The sequence below is a fragment of the Oryzias melastigma genome, linkage group LG16 (assembly GCF_002922805.2).
Source record: "Oryzias melastigma strain HK-1 linkage group LG16, ASM292280v2, whole genome shotgun sequence".
Lineage (NCBI taxonomy): Eukaryota > Metazoa > Chordata > Actinopteri > Beloniformes > Adrianichthyidae > Oryzias > Oryzias melastigma.
This window is the reverse complement of record NC_050527.1, coordinates 9,945,494-9,958,919: the sequence shown is the minus strand read 5'-3', so window position 1 is coordinate 9,958,919 and position 13,426 is coordinate 9,945,494. Positions and strand designations below refer to the sequence as shown.

General features: G+C 37.0%; 2 protein-coding genes across 5 annotated transcripts; one reads left to right on the top strand and one right to left on the bottom strand.

Moving 5' to 3' along the window:
- Window positions 1-2,729: 2,729 nt before the first annotated feature.
- trip13 (thyroid hormone receptor interactor 13) lies at window positions 2,730-7,863 on the bottom strand. The gene is made up of 14 exons (XM_024267361.2): window positions 7,727-7,863; window positions 7,423-7,503; window positions 6,796-6,955; window positions 6,593-6,710; window positions 5,013-5,068; window positions 4,844-4,934; window positions 4,689-4,761; window positions 4,541-4,604; window positions 4,346-4,432; window positions 4,115-4,221; window positions 3,864-4,017; window positions 3,586-3,698; window positions 3,436-3,505; window positions 2,730-3,362 (listed from the first exon to the last, which is right to left on the bottom strand). Exons 2-14 carry the CDS (start codon window positions 7,491-7,493, stop codon window positions 3,267-3,269), a joined length of 1,260 nt encoding a protein of 419 aa, XP_024123129.1. The 5' UTR covers window positions 7,494-7,503; window positions 7,727-7,863; the 3' UTR covers window positions 2,730-3,266.
- On the top strand, window positions 7,848-13,348 carry brd9 (bromodomain containing 9). Of its 4 annotated transcripts, none has more exons than XM_024267358.1 (17): window positions 7,848-7,987; window positions 9,193-9,413; window positions 9,491-9,616; window positions 9,712-9,841; window positions 9,941-9,998; window positions 10,490-10,634; window positions 10,758-10,868; window positions 11,016-11,200; window positions 11,313-11,445; window positions 11,532-11,607; window positions 11,713-11,808; window positions 11,876-12,008; window positions 12,133-12,244; window positions 12,323-12,379; window positions 12,485-12,590; window positions 12,840-13,010; window positions 13,101-13,348. In XM_024267358.1, exons 1-17 carry the CDS (start codon window positions 7,942-7,944, stop codon window positions 13,199-13,201), a joined length of 2,007 nt encoding a protein of 668 aa, XP_024123126.1. In that variant the 5' UTR covers window positions 7,848-7,941; the 3' UTR covers window positions 13,202-13,348. The 4 variants fall into 4 exon arrangements, with proteins under 4 accessions (XP_024123126.1, XP_024123128.1, XP_024123127.1 ...); XM_024267360.2 differs by having other exon boundaries at window positions 7,852-7,983; XM_024267359.1 differs by having other exon boundaries at window positions 7,852-7,990; window positions 11,716-11,808.
- The last annotated feature ends 78 nt before the right edge of the window (window positions 13,349-13,426 follow it).

Genomic DNA, 13,426 nt, shown 5'->3' with positions numbered 1-13,426 from the left:
TGATAACAAGAGGATAATTTTGTGATTCTTAAAAATCACCATTGATATTTTCAGTGCATTAATTGCATTTTATAGATCAATGTTGTTATTTAGTCCCTTTGATGCAAACATCTGTTTTGATTATAGGATTCCAATCAGACTAAATGATGGAGCTTCTACCTTTTTCCTCTTTATAAGAGAGTGTATCCCCCTTCCTGTCCTTATGACAGGACAACATGGCAGGCGCACTCCCTGATGAGGGCAAAGTTGAACCTCCAGTCAACTTATCATGCAGCTCGAGCAGTAAACTAAACCTGAAAGACAAAATCTTCCTCCAAACAAAGCTTCCATCTGATATGCAGGAATCAGCAAGGACCATCAACAGTTGGGTGCTTCAGCTGCAGTAAAGACCCAGGAAAGGAATGATAGCAGAGTTGCATAAATATTTCAATGACGCCACTTCATGGAGAGCTCGTTCACACTTTGATTAACCATGGTTTTAGTATAAATGTTTTTTTTTTTTTTTTTGTCATTGCACAACAAATACCAAAGATAATTCTTTGTTTATTGAGGAAGAACAAGTTATTCAATCTCCCAAAGATCAAACACTTCTATGTAGTTTTAGTGTTTATTTTCTTTGGCGAGGTGTTCAGACAGGGCTCAATGAAAGGAATGCACAATTAAAGTATTTTTAGCAGTGATGGAAAATAATCCCATTTAGCCGAAAAACAGAAGAGATGTTTTAATCTTTACATGTAGACATAAACTGTTCAGATTTTATTGTTCAATTAAAAATCTTTTTTGGTTAAATTCATGGAAGGATAAGAGTGTCTTTGCATTTACCGCATTGATGCATCACTACAATGCTGTCCCAGTTATACTACAATACCTTGATGAATGTGAAGTGCTACTTTTCAGCTCCCTCTGTCAATTTGTCTGCTGCATGACTCCCAACAAGTCTCCGTCTAAGTGTCTTAGATCACTGGCTGTGGCTGACAGGATGAGCATGCATTTGCATAGTTCTTTCATGGCAGACTTCTTTGATCCTGCTCGCAGTTCCTAATTATCACCGTTTCCTTATGCAGAGAAAATCCCAGGATTCTGCCGTTTTTTTTTTCTTTTCCTCTTACAAGCTACCTTTTTCCTTTTCTTCTTTCTCCTACACCTTGCAACACTCGAACTTTAATGGCTGACAAATGTACAGGGCACAGAAATGTCAATAGACCTTAGAAACAATAGCTGCAGATGGTTTGATTGGAGCTGGGAACAGACACAAAGCTGCGGTTGTCTTTTTCGGGGAAAATGTTCGTTTGGATACAAGTATGGGTTTACGATCAAAGGCTGTTATGAAGATGAAGAGCTGGAAAAACCCAGACAGTTTAAATTTTATGGAGTTTCATTATGTGTTTTTTGCCAAGCACAGGGATTATTACAGCAGTAAAATTTGAGAGCATTTTCTAAATTTGATCAACACAGTCTGAAGCTTTGAACTCGACAATGTTAATCATCAACTCAGACAATGATATGTTACTTTTCTCCAAGCATACCTGTGGAAATAAATCTTTTGAATTAGATTCTTGTGCATTTGGGGGATTTTTTTAAAAATTGGACAAAAGTTGAAAAAACTTCTCCACTTTTAGAACAGCTTGAAACTGTAATTAAATCCTGTAACAATGAAGCTTTTCACTTTTATTTCTTTAGTGGCTTGATTGGCCTTTAACAGCTGCCTGGTTTTTGGATAGACTTCAGTCAAAAAGAAGAAAAAAACAAGCCTCCAGACAGAACAATTACGGTTTTATTTACCATGTCCCATTTCTACGGCTCTCCTTCTGCACATCTGCTCCCTTTTCATTCACTTTTTGTGATTACTGGTTAGAATAAAACCTTTTTTTCATAAAAACATCAATAAAGGAAAAACTGGTGGTTTAAAAAAATGTACAGTGTCTTTAAAGGAATGATTGACCCAAATGGCAATAATATCCCCCGACTCAAACATTTCAGATAAATGGAAATCCCATTCTGGGATGGCTTTGAGTAGTTTAAAATACTCCTTTCATCTCCATGACTGACTTTTTAAAAGTTAAATCCAAGCCATCAATGCATCTTAAAATTAGCCAAGAGGAGTCATTGAAAAAGTGACAGTGATGTGTCAGACGGTGCCTGGAGCGTGTTCATAATGATGAATTCATTTGTTTGCTTTCCTTTTACATTCAGGAACAGCCCACAGGACCCACCTTTGAAGTGGAATGAAAAAAAAAAAAAAAAAGCATTGCCAACAACAAAACAAAGGGCGCATTGTTTCAGCGCCGAAGCTGACATGCAAAGCAATGGAGCATTCACAGAATGCAAAACATGTTCATAAGAGGTGTGGGGGTCACCCATCTATTAATGTAAACTCTGACATTTTCTTCTACCAAAGGGTTCTTTCTCCAGCTTGACCATTAAATTAAAGTATTTGTCAGTTAGAATCCTGAAGTAAGGCCCTGAAACACGAGATAGGGTTAAATAGTTTGATATTTTTGCCTAAAATAACTTAAATGTTCCATTTAGATCAATGAAACTGGTTTTAGAAATGGCAAAAATCGGTTTTTAATAACATTGGTATGTGTAATCTTTGCTTTTACTGTGATCATCATTGATGTATTAATAACAGACTGCAAAAAAAGCCTTACTTTTGATGTGTAGATACTGAGCGCCACCTTGTGGTGCCTTCTCACCATGCCAATAAAAACATAAAAGGATAAAGACAATTTTTTTTGTGAAGCCATTTATATTATACAGTGAATATATGAACCCATGCAGTAAAATAAAGGATGAACAAAACAAACATATTCACATTCACGTGAAGAGATTTATGCATAACAGCTGAAATGAAGAGCATGGCAGAATTGAATCGGATCAAACGCCAAAACTGTTTAAGGAGAAACATTTTTATTTATTTTAATAGAAACGAGAAGCAGCCACTTCAGTTATGAGGTTCAGAACTACCCAATGAAAAAAAAAAAAAAAAAAAAAAGGTTGCAATGCTTGTGGAAAAATAACCGGCATTAATTAGTGCAAAGTTGCTTCACCATTATTTTAAACCAAAGCGAAAGAACAAATTTACAGTCATCTTAGTCCATATTTTGTGCCTATACAAACAACATCCTGGCCTTTTAGGGCCAACATCAACAGAACTTGAGTAAATCCTTTGTTATGGGCAACAAAAATGCAAAAACAAGATGAATGACAGTTTTAAGGCAGACGCCTCACAAGTAATCACCGAGCCTGTAGGGGATGTGAGGAGTTCAGACATTATTGATCAGATTGGACTTTTCCTCTCTTTGTTTGTCCACTGCATGACTCATAGCATCCAGAAACGTCTCAAGAGTTACAGTAGGTGTCTGCAAAAAAAAAAAAAAAAAAAAGGAAAATCGATAAATGTCATGTCCATGAAACTTAAAATCAAATGCTTACCTTCACAAAGAGTGCATGGGTTAGAAAAGGCAATTTCCTCAGAGCTCTTCCGCTCAAACCTTTGCTCTTTCTACAAAATAGACAGTAACAGTTAGCATCAGAGGGTGTTGGGAGTCTGATGTCAGCGATCTACGGGATCGGGCTCCTTACTTTGCGATGTCCATTAGCCACAGGCTGTGTTCAGACACCTCACTGCTAGTGAAACACATCGTTTCCAGCTCATACATGGTAAACAGCGGCTGGCGAGGGGAGATGATCTGGCACTACAGTCAGGGGAAAATCCAATGTAAGAATGCAGCAATGAGTTTCTGTATTTCACTTTACAAGTTTGTGTTTATTGTTAGATGTTTGTGGTATATTTGTACAAGTTTGTCTTTAGTAGCTCTTTTATAGTAACAAAAAGTAAGCCTCATAATCAGGTACTTTACCTTCATTAGCTCCTCGAGACAGGAGACAAAGATGTTATAGATGCCTTTCTCAGACGGGGGTCCGATGTACTGCTTGATGTCGGCTCTGTCTACAAACGCCAGGTCGATCTTTTCTGTCACGTTGGATGTTGTGAGGATCACCACATTGGAATGTCTTTAAAAGAAGACAAAAAAAGAACATATCATGTAAAAAGAACGGTATTACTCTTTAGTTTCACAAATAACATGAAGATGGCGTTCTAGTTTCTGACCGTTTGATTTGGTCCAGCTGAGTTAGGACGGAGTTGACCACTCGAATGGCGTCAGAGGGCTCCGTTCCTGCCTGGCTGGCATTCCTGGCAGCAGTCAGACTCTCTACCTACTCATGACACAATCAAAAGCAGTGATGTTTGTTAACAGTGGACAACTACACAAGTAAAGAGAAATCCACTCGACCAATTCCTACTCATGCTGACAGCAGCTTTCTGTCAGTCAGATCTCACCTCATCTATTAAAACAAACACAAGAGCTTCTTTGTCATCAATCAGTTCTTGAATCTTTTGAAACATCTTTGTGACCAACTTTCCGCTCTGTAACAAAGAAGTGAGATTAGCAGCAAAAGGGTTCACATCACACAAAAAAAAAAAAAATCACCCGCCTCCAGCCAATTTGTTTCACAAAGTAAAAGCCAGGTGTACCTCTGAGAACCACTTTGAGAACAAGCTGTGACTGTTGATTTCAATGAACTGGCCGTATGAATACCTGCAAGGGCATGAAGGTTTGTGAGTGAAACAAGCAGGGCTTGTTAAAGCGGAAACAGCGACACTGAAACAGCAATTGTCTTACCGATCTGACAGCCGGATCGACAGTTTCTGGGCAAGAGCTTTGCACAGGGATGTTTTTCCAGTGCCCGGGGGCCCTGAATGTGCACACAAGCACCATCATTTCACACACAACATCTCTTCTCTTTAACTGAAAATACATTTTAATAATGGACTTACCATGAAGCAGCACAACACGGTTCCATGAAATTAAGTTGCTGTCAACATTTTTGTCAGAGAAGTAAATGGTTGTAGTGACGTAATCCAGAAGCTGAGAAAAAAAATGTCAATATTCAGTAAAACGGGAAGAATTACTTGAATGTTTGTAAGCCACAGCTTAATAATTTACCTTTGTTTTGACTCCAGTCTCATAAACAAGACTTTCCCAGATTCCATGAAATTCAGCTGTCGGAAAAAAATGTATTTGAATAAAAGCAGACAAACTTTTACAGACGTTTTAACTCATTGAATACGACGGGATAGACTTTTTTTTCTTTTTATCAAACAAAAAAAAAGTAATAGTTTAAAATATATACAAATGAGGTCAACAGTCCTAGAAAATGTTTGACTTCTAATGCTACATTTAATTGACTGATTTTTTATTTAAGACAGGAACAACATATATTAATACAAATTTAAAAATGCAAATATATAAATCTATAGCCTTTTAGACTAATTTCCATCTTTAGTCCCTATAAAAAAGGTTGATGGTATCTAGTTAAAGGACAAGTCAAATCAATACAGAAATGATACAAGAACTCAGACAAAAAACAGATGGAGTTGTCAATAGAAAAACACAACAGCAAATTCATAAAAAGTAGAAGCAACGACTAAGAATAAAAGTAGGAAAAAAGCAAACAAAAAATAAAATTGGTAAACAGATGTGACAGGAAAACAAAAACATAAAACAATTTTATACAGAGCTGTGGTGGCAGTTTTGATTGTCTAAAAGACACATTCTCATCTGTTTGTTTATTGTTGTAAGAACTGAGTTCCAGAGTTCCAAGTGTGAGGTGCTGACTGACTGAAGGGGCTTTTCCTGAGGGGAACAGTGCAATCACCCCTGGAAACTGCTCAAGTAGCCCCGTTTGTGTTTTTTGTGATAAATGTCTGTAAAGGAGGTGGGGCCAGGCCATGAGAGATTTGGTAAATTAAAATTGACAACATTATCCCAGCCCAGCAGGTTGTGTTTTTTCCAGTATATGACAGTGATAGTGGGCTTTGGGCTTTCTGTCTAATACTTTCAGAGCTTGTTTGAGGAGTGTTTTGATGGGTTTTAGAGCTGTTATGTTAGCTGATGGCCAGCTGGTTAAGCAGTATGATAAGCGTGACATGATCATTGCATCAATACACAGGGTTAAGTTGTTCCGGATATTAAGAAAGTTTTTCCTCACTACACATTGAAGCAATAGCTCAATCTACAAATGCAAACCTGTTTGCTATTTTTATAGTTGGTATTCAATTACATGATTTAACTGCAGAGCAGGTATTTATCTTTATTTATTGAATTGACTAATTCAGACTGAATACATCTAGTAAACAATCACTTCTTGAGTTTATAGGAATAAAATCTAAAATCTTTGAAGCAAAAGATACTTAGAAAAAACTTTACTGGAGATATTTATGATATCTTGTCAAGATGATGGAAAACAGCACAATTACGCTACCACTTAAGTGTTTGACACATAGAGTCAATAGAAAATCATAACAGAAAAGCAGCTGTTATGGTTTTGTTAGTTACAAAAGTAGGTTTCCAATTTCTTAATGTTCGGCTAAAACACATGAGCAACGGAGTCCATGCAAACAAACGGAAATATGGACTGTGGTGTTAAGAAACAAACAAACAAACAAGATTCTTGTGCACCGGAATAATCAGTTTAGCTTTCTTCTTAAATATAAAAAAAAGTATCTAAAATAAAACATAGTTACCAGATGGCAGCAACCAATGATTTGCAGCTGAAAGCTCCTCCTCCTCTAAACTGAGCATGCTCGGTCCATCTTCATTCAGCGTAAAGATGGAGACAGTGCAGTTATTTAAATCAACAGGCTGCATTGGGGGGAAAAAGGAAATGTAGAGAATCAAACAGCTGCCTAAAAACAAAGAAGTCAAAAAGGACAACAGAATTTCAAACCTGTTCCATCATTTCATCAAGGTCAACCACTGACACAGATTCCACGTGTCTGGAGAGAAACTCGTCGTCAAACTCGGTCCATCTGTAGTTTCCGAAAACCGTCCGGTGGCGGTCCAGCAGTGTTTGCACCCGCAACTTCACCTCAGACAGTTTGGCAGTGCTGAAATACAAACAGGGAGACAATCAGACAACACATGGTAACACACCATCATTGTACACCGGCGATTACCGACTAATGTTTTTATTTACATCAACAAGAGAACTGCAGCAGGTTAGTTGGTGATAGCATTAGCATACTATTTAGCTAAAAAACAAATGATACACAAAGAAAACCCATCTGACATAGTAAGAGCATATAGTTTAAGGCTGCATGTGTTTAGAAATAAGGAAATAATGATCAGTCCACCCGTCATTGCTGAATTTTCTTAAATTGTATAGAACTACCAAGTTGATTATATATTGTATTTAAAAATGTGGTTTTCTTGATGTTTTAAAAACCAGCAATTTTTGCCATAAACAATGACTTACTTGCCAACTCATAAATTAACATGTCCCCTGACATCAATCTTACTGATAAAAGGGGGAAATTGTTAATAATTTGATGTATACTGTGATATACTAACTCACCTTTGAGACTTGACGTGCACTTCTACGTTTATGCTTTGTTTAAATGCCACGTCCATTTCATCCCCGTCCATTCTTGAAATGCTAAATACAACAAAAGAACAAAAGTTAGACATCTACAAACACATCTGACAGACAGGCGAAAACTTTACTCCTCCACTGAGTTGGCTAGCGAAGCTCGTCTGCCTTGCTAATATATACCGTCATTAGCCACGCTATATTTTGCTAATTATCGATATACAACCGTCACAAAAACAGCTAAAGAAAATTTTGTTAAAGTATTTATGTTGTCAAATAAAGTAATTACATCAGCCGACGTTTGGAATCTTTAAACAACCGCGAGTTTGATCAAACCGGTTAAATCTTGCGCGCTTGTCCGTTGCCCCGGAAGTTCTTTAGCAGTGCTGGAGTGTACTTCCGCTTTCTCTCATTGTTGATGCTAACGCTATTTATCTTGAAACGATTTGTTAGCCACCAGCGGAGAGTTAACCTGAGTGAAACGGGAACTCCCAAGACGTAACCATGGGAAAGAAACACAAGAAGCATAAACCGGAATGGATAACAGTTGGTGGTACCTGCTTATACAATTCACTTTTAGCTTTAGGCAAAATTTTTCTTAGTGTAGCTAGTTTTACGTTAGCTAGCCTAATTTAGCAGACGGACTGCTCGAGCCAATGAGAGACTTAATTATTCGAAGTAATACGAAATTAGCTTATTTTACACTTTGATCACATTTCTCTAGAAACCATTGAATTTTGATGAATAATAAGTAAAATGTTTTTGCAAAATGCTAATAAACAGTCTTCCAATGGAAATAAAAGAAATGAAAGAACCATTAACCATTTGCTCTGTCAGTCTGTCTGTGGCTCTCATTCAAACTATTATTTGATTTTAAAATAAACAAACGTGTTAATGATCCTACTTAAATGGCAATAAGTACAATTTAGCGCACTTATTGCTAAAGTATTGTTTCTTTTATCATAATGTTTTTCCCTGTTTTAAATGCAATTTGTGTGTGTTGTTATTACAAAGCGATATATAACTTTATTAACATTATATTTAAATATACTTGAGATCCATTATTTAAAGTAAACTTACCATACTTAGTTTTTCAATACGTTTTTATTGTGTATTTAACATGTTATAGAACATTTTCTTTAGAAGTCCATGTATATAATAATACATCAATTCAAGTGTTTTCCTGCAAATCCAAATAGTTTAATTGTGGAATTGATAATGGTTTGCACTATCAAGATAACTTAGATTTTTTCTTAAGTATTTCAGTTTTTCCAAAAAAAAAAAAAAAAAAAAAAAAAGAGTAAACTGAACTGAAAGATGTAGTTGCATAAGATCAGGGTTGTCAAAATCCAGGCCTCAAGCCCAAATACTATTATTGAAGCTCCTTACTGGCCAAACACACATGATCCTGGTAATCAGCAGCAGAGAAGACAGGATTTCAAGCAAACTGGCAGAAGGCCGGCCCTCGAGGCCCTAGAGTTCGACACCCCTGCATTATATCTTTGCACAAATATACTTGTATTTTTTTCAGAAGTATTTGAAAGAATTTTTATCTATAGAAAAAAAACATGGTAAAAATGTCAGTAAAATCAATTGCCAAACCTGTTACACTCATCTTAAAGATTATTTTTCCCCTAAAGCTTGTCATAATTGAATACTTTTGGAGATCGACACTCAACTTTTTGGGAGACTTGTGTTTGCACTGTGGGCCTTTCCTATCAAATATTTTTCTAACTATTTTTGTTTTTGTTGTAGATTTTGAGGACAAAGCACTTGAAAAACCGCTGAAGATCAAGCTGAAAGTTGGTGGAAGTGAGGTGACGGAGCTTTCTGGTTCGGGCCACGACTCCAGCTACTATGATGACAGGTCAGACCATGAGCGAGAGCGCCACAAAGAAAAGAAGAAAAAGAAGAAGAAAAAGTCTGAGAAAGACAAGGACAAATATGTGGATGATGAAGAAAGAAGGCGAAGGAAGGTCAGTATACAGAGAAACTACTTTCTGCTGCCTAAACTGCTTGGTAATAAACTTTAAGTATTTTTTCAACCCTGCAGGAGGAAAAAAGGAAGAAAAGAGAAAGAGAGCAGAATGAACTGGAGGCAGCAGCTATGGCTGATGCAAATGTCGGTGTACCTGTTGAACCATTCACACTGCCCAAAAGTATTAGTATTGGACTAGAGGTAAGCAAAAAAAAAAGTTTCAGTTCTAAGATGTTAATCTTTACATCTTTAGAAATTGATTTTCAGAGCAACAAACATTCTGTATTACTCTTTAGCCAGAGGAGAAGAAAAAGAAGAAAGAGAGATTTGAGGTGGAGCATGAGGTAGAGGATTTTCATCCCACCATGAAGGTAGAAATCGAACAGCAAGCAGATAGGCCAGTCAGAGCCTGCCGCACTCAACAAGGTGAGAGACCAGGATTCCTTATCAGTACATTAAATACCCTACATACATATAAACATCAATAAGCATTTGTAAGTTTTTATTTTCATTTATCCAATGCAGAGAATGAGTCTACCCCTCGCCAACAACTGCTGGAACACTTCCTGAGACAGTTGCAAAGGTAAGGAATGAAGAGTCACGCAGTTTGAACATATTTGTTTAAAGATGTAAATATTTTAAAATGACGGTAGGGACTAATTTGGGATGGACAGTTTGTGTAGATTTTGTATTTCTCTCTCAAAACAGTCAGTAAATGTGAGTTTAGCTATGGACATGATTTTACTTGTAGTTACAAATTTAAACTTTCCTGCAGCAGGGCCTCATAATATCAACATTTCAATCAAAATTTGTGTTATGTGTGACATTAATGGACACCACAGTGGACTGCAGATGTTATTTTCGATTGTGCACTATTAATATAGTCTGATTTATAAAATGTTTTAATTTGGACTGTTATTTTTTCTGGCAAATCACAGCATAGTAAGGAGACAATTTGCTCTTTTTAATGGTATCAAACTTACAGATACATTCTTGCATGGTCAAAAAAGAAGAAGTCTTCAAAAAACAAACAAATAAATAAATAAATAAATAATCACCATTTGTCTTTTCTAGGAAAGATCCCCATGGATTCTTTGCATTCCCTGTAACAGATGCGATTGCCCCGGGTTATTCAATGATCATCAAACATCCTATGGACTTCAGCACCATGAAAGACAAAATACGAAATAACGAATATAACACAGTGACAGAATTCAAGGTAGGAGAGTCCCGTTTTTAAACAGCAAAGCTTGGAATGCTGAATATGTGTTTTGAGGAGGTCAAGCTGCAAAGTGAAAATATGAGACTCCATATTTTTTTTTCTTCGATTGTTGTCCTTCAGGCGGATTTTAAACTGATGTGTGACAACGCCATGGTGTACAACAGACCAGAAACTGTCTACTACAAGGCGGCTAAGAAGCTGCTGCATACGGGATTCAAGATGATGAGCAAGGTATGATGTCATGCAAGTTCTAAAATGTTACATAACAATAGTCAGTTACATGCCTTTGTAAGTAATAGGAAAGAATTCATCTGTGTATAGAGTTAAAGAGCTTTTTCTAATCCTTTGCTGTCTTTTTGGTCACTCCCTTGTGTCCAGGATCGGCTCTTGGCTCTGAAGCGCAGCATGTCTTTCCTGCAGGATATGGATTTCACTCAGCAAGCAGCCATATTAGGAGATGAAGACCTAACAGCTGATCTCCCCCCTCCAGAAATGATCCCCATCCCTGCAGAATTAACAAAGAGGTCGAGAAAACAACCAGTCAAAGACAAGGAAGCCATCAGGTGTTTCATTTTTGTTACAGTAATCATTCCGATGTTGTCTTTATGATCTAAGTTTAAGTTTGCGATCAAATAGGAGAATGACAATGCTACTCTGTAATCTTTTTTTATAAAGTTACATGTTTGAACCAGAGGGAAGTGCTTGCAGCTTCACCGACAGCACGGCCGAGGAGCACGTTCTCGCTCTTGTTGAGCATTCAGCGGATGAAGCGCGGGACCGCATCAACAGATACATGCCAAACTCCAAGGTGTCCCATTGCTCATCTCACTGTTTGTGAGAAAACACAAAGTTTGTGAGATCCAGAATAAAACAAAATCCTTTCATTTTTTCCAGATGGGTTACCTACGTAAAGAGCCTGACACTTCCATTTTATATACTGTTGTAAATCAGCTTGATCCTGATGCAGAAGGTTTGTGATTTCTTTTTTTTTAAAATACATTTTTAATATAGTCTAACCTCTTTAACAACGTATTGTTGTCTCCATTTGTGTCACATATATTTATGATTTTTTCAGAAGAGGAAACCCATAAAGTGGATTTGAGCTCTCTGTCAAATAAGCTCCTGCCTGGATTAACAACACTGGGTTTCAAAGATGACCGCAGACATAAAGGTAAGTCTTTGTGGGCTGTTATTGTTTTTGAACCTTTAAAAATGCTATTTTAACCATTTCTTTCTAGTGACTTTTCTCAGCAGTGCCTACAACACACAAAGCCTTCAGAAGAACTCCGTCTTTCCAGACTTGCAGTCGGACGAGACCGATATGCTATACTCAGCTTACGGAGATGAAACCGGGGTACAGTGTGCTTTGAGGTACCAAAGAAGTATTTTTTTTTACCATGATTCACCTAAAAAAAGTCAGTATTGTTGTTGTGAAATCTAAATTTACCATCAATTTTAGTTTAATTATTATTATTATTATTTTTTTATCTTTAAGCATACAAGACTTTGTCAAAAACTGTGGAAGTGCTACCAAGCTCTGGGTTGATGGACTTCTGGACAAGATGACAGCAGGCGATCACTCAAAAGCTGTAAATCAAATTCGACAGGTACAGGAGGTCATTGAAGTTCAAGTTGTTTTAACAGCCTTCTGTTTCCCTCTCATGACGCCTTGTTTTATTACGCAGAAGAGAAACATGATGCTCAAACCAGATGAAAGCAAAGCCAACATGTGTGACATGCAGGTGCTGTTCATTTACATTTATATTCTAATCGGAAACAAAAAGATACAAAAAAAATTCTCAATAATTTGTTTGTTTGTTTTCTGCTGGTTGGGTGTTTCTGTTTAGATGTCGGATGCTTCTGGTCTGGTGGAGAGCAGCTCCGGCCTGGACTTCATGTCCATGAAGAGCTATCCCGACATGTCTCTTGATATATCCATGCTCAACCCTTTAGGTGATTTTGCTCTTTCACCACACATTGTACCTACAGTTAGATATATTCCCATAATTTGATTATAAGTAAAGAAAACAGGGATGAAAAAGTCTGAAGGTACATTTTCTTATGCATGCACAAAATAACTTCCCAGAATTTTAATTTCTAAAAGGCAGTAAAGTATTTGTGTGCTATTCTTTAATGCTAAAGTTTTGCTCCATTGAAATCTGAAATTTGATTTATTTTCCATGGATTTTTTTTTTTATCAAGGAAAAATAGTAAAGAAGGAGCCAGGAAACGAGGAGAGCCACCACAACTTTGACGACGCCGACAAACTCCTGCAGGAGTTTCAGGAAGCTCAGGTGGACAGAGTTTGCTCCAGACCCTCTTCAAATCTGTCCTCCCTGTCTAACGCATCAGAAAGTAACCAGCACCACTTAGGTATGGGTTTCATTGTTTTAACCAATATTCTTTGCTCTGCTGACATTTACCCTGTGATATAATGGCCATGTTTCCTTCTATCGTTCTTAGGAAGTCCGTCACATCTGGGTGTTGGAGATCAGTCGGAGATGGTTCATGATCCTTATGAGTTTCTGCAGTCTCCAGATCCAGAGGGATCATCCAACAGCTAACCACTCACAGCTTTTCTGTTGTTCTGGTGCTAAAGGACTACAGGATCCATATTAAATACTCAAAATAATGTACAGACTGTATTGTAATTGTTTTGTATTAGTGCAGCAATCGACTAATAAAAATATAATCGAGTGTATTATGATAAATATGTTTGTCTCTTGTTTATTAGACTGTCTGCTTTCTTCAAAATGTCCTGTTTATCATGATTGAGTCTCACTTCTGCA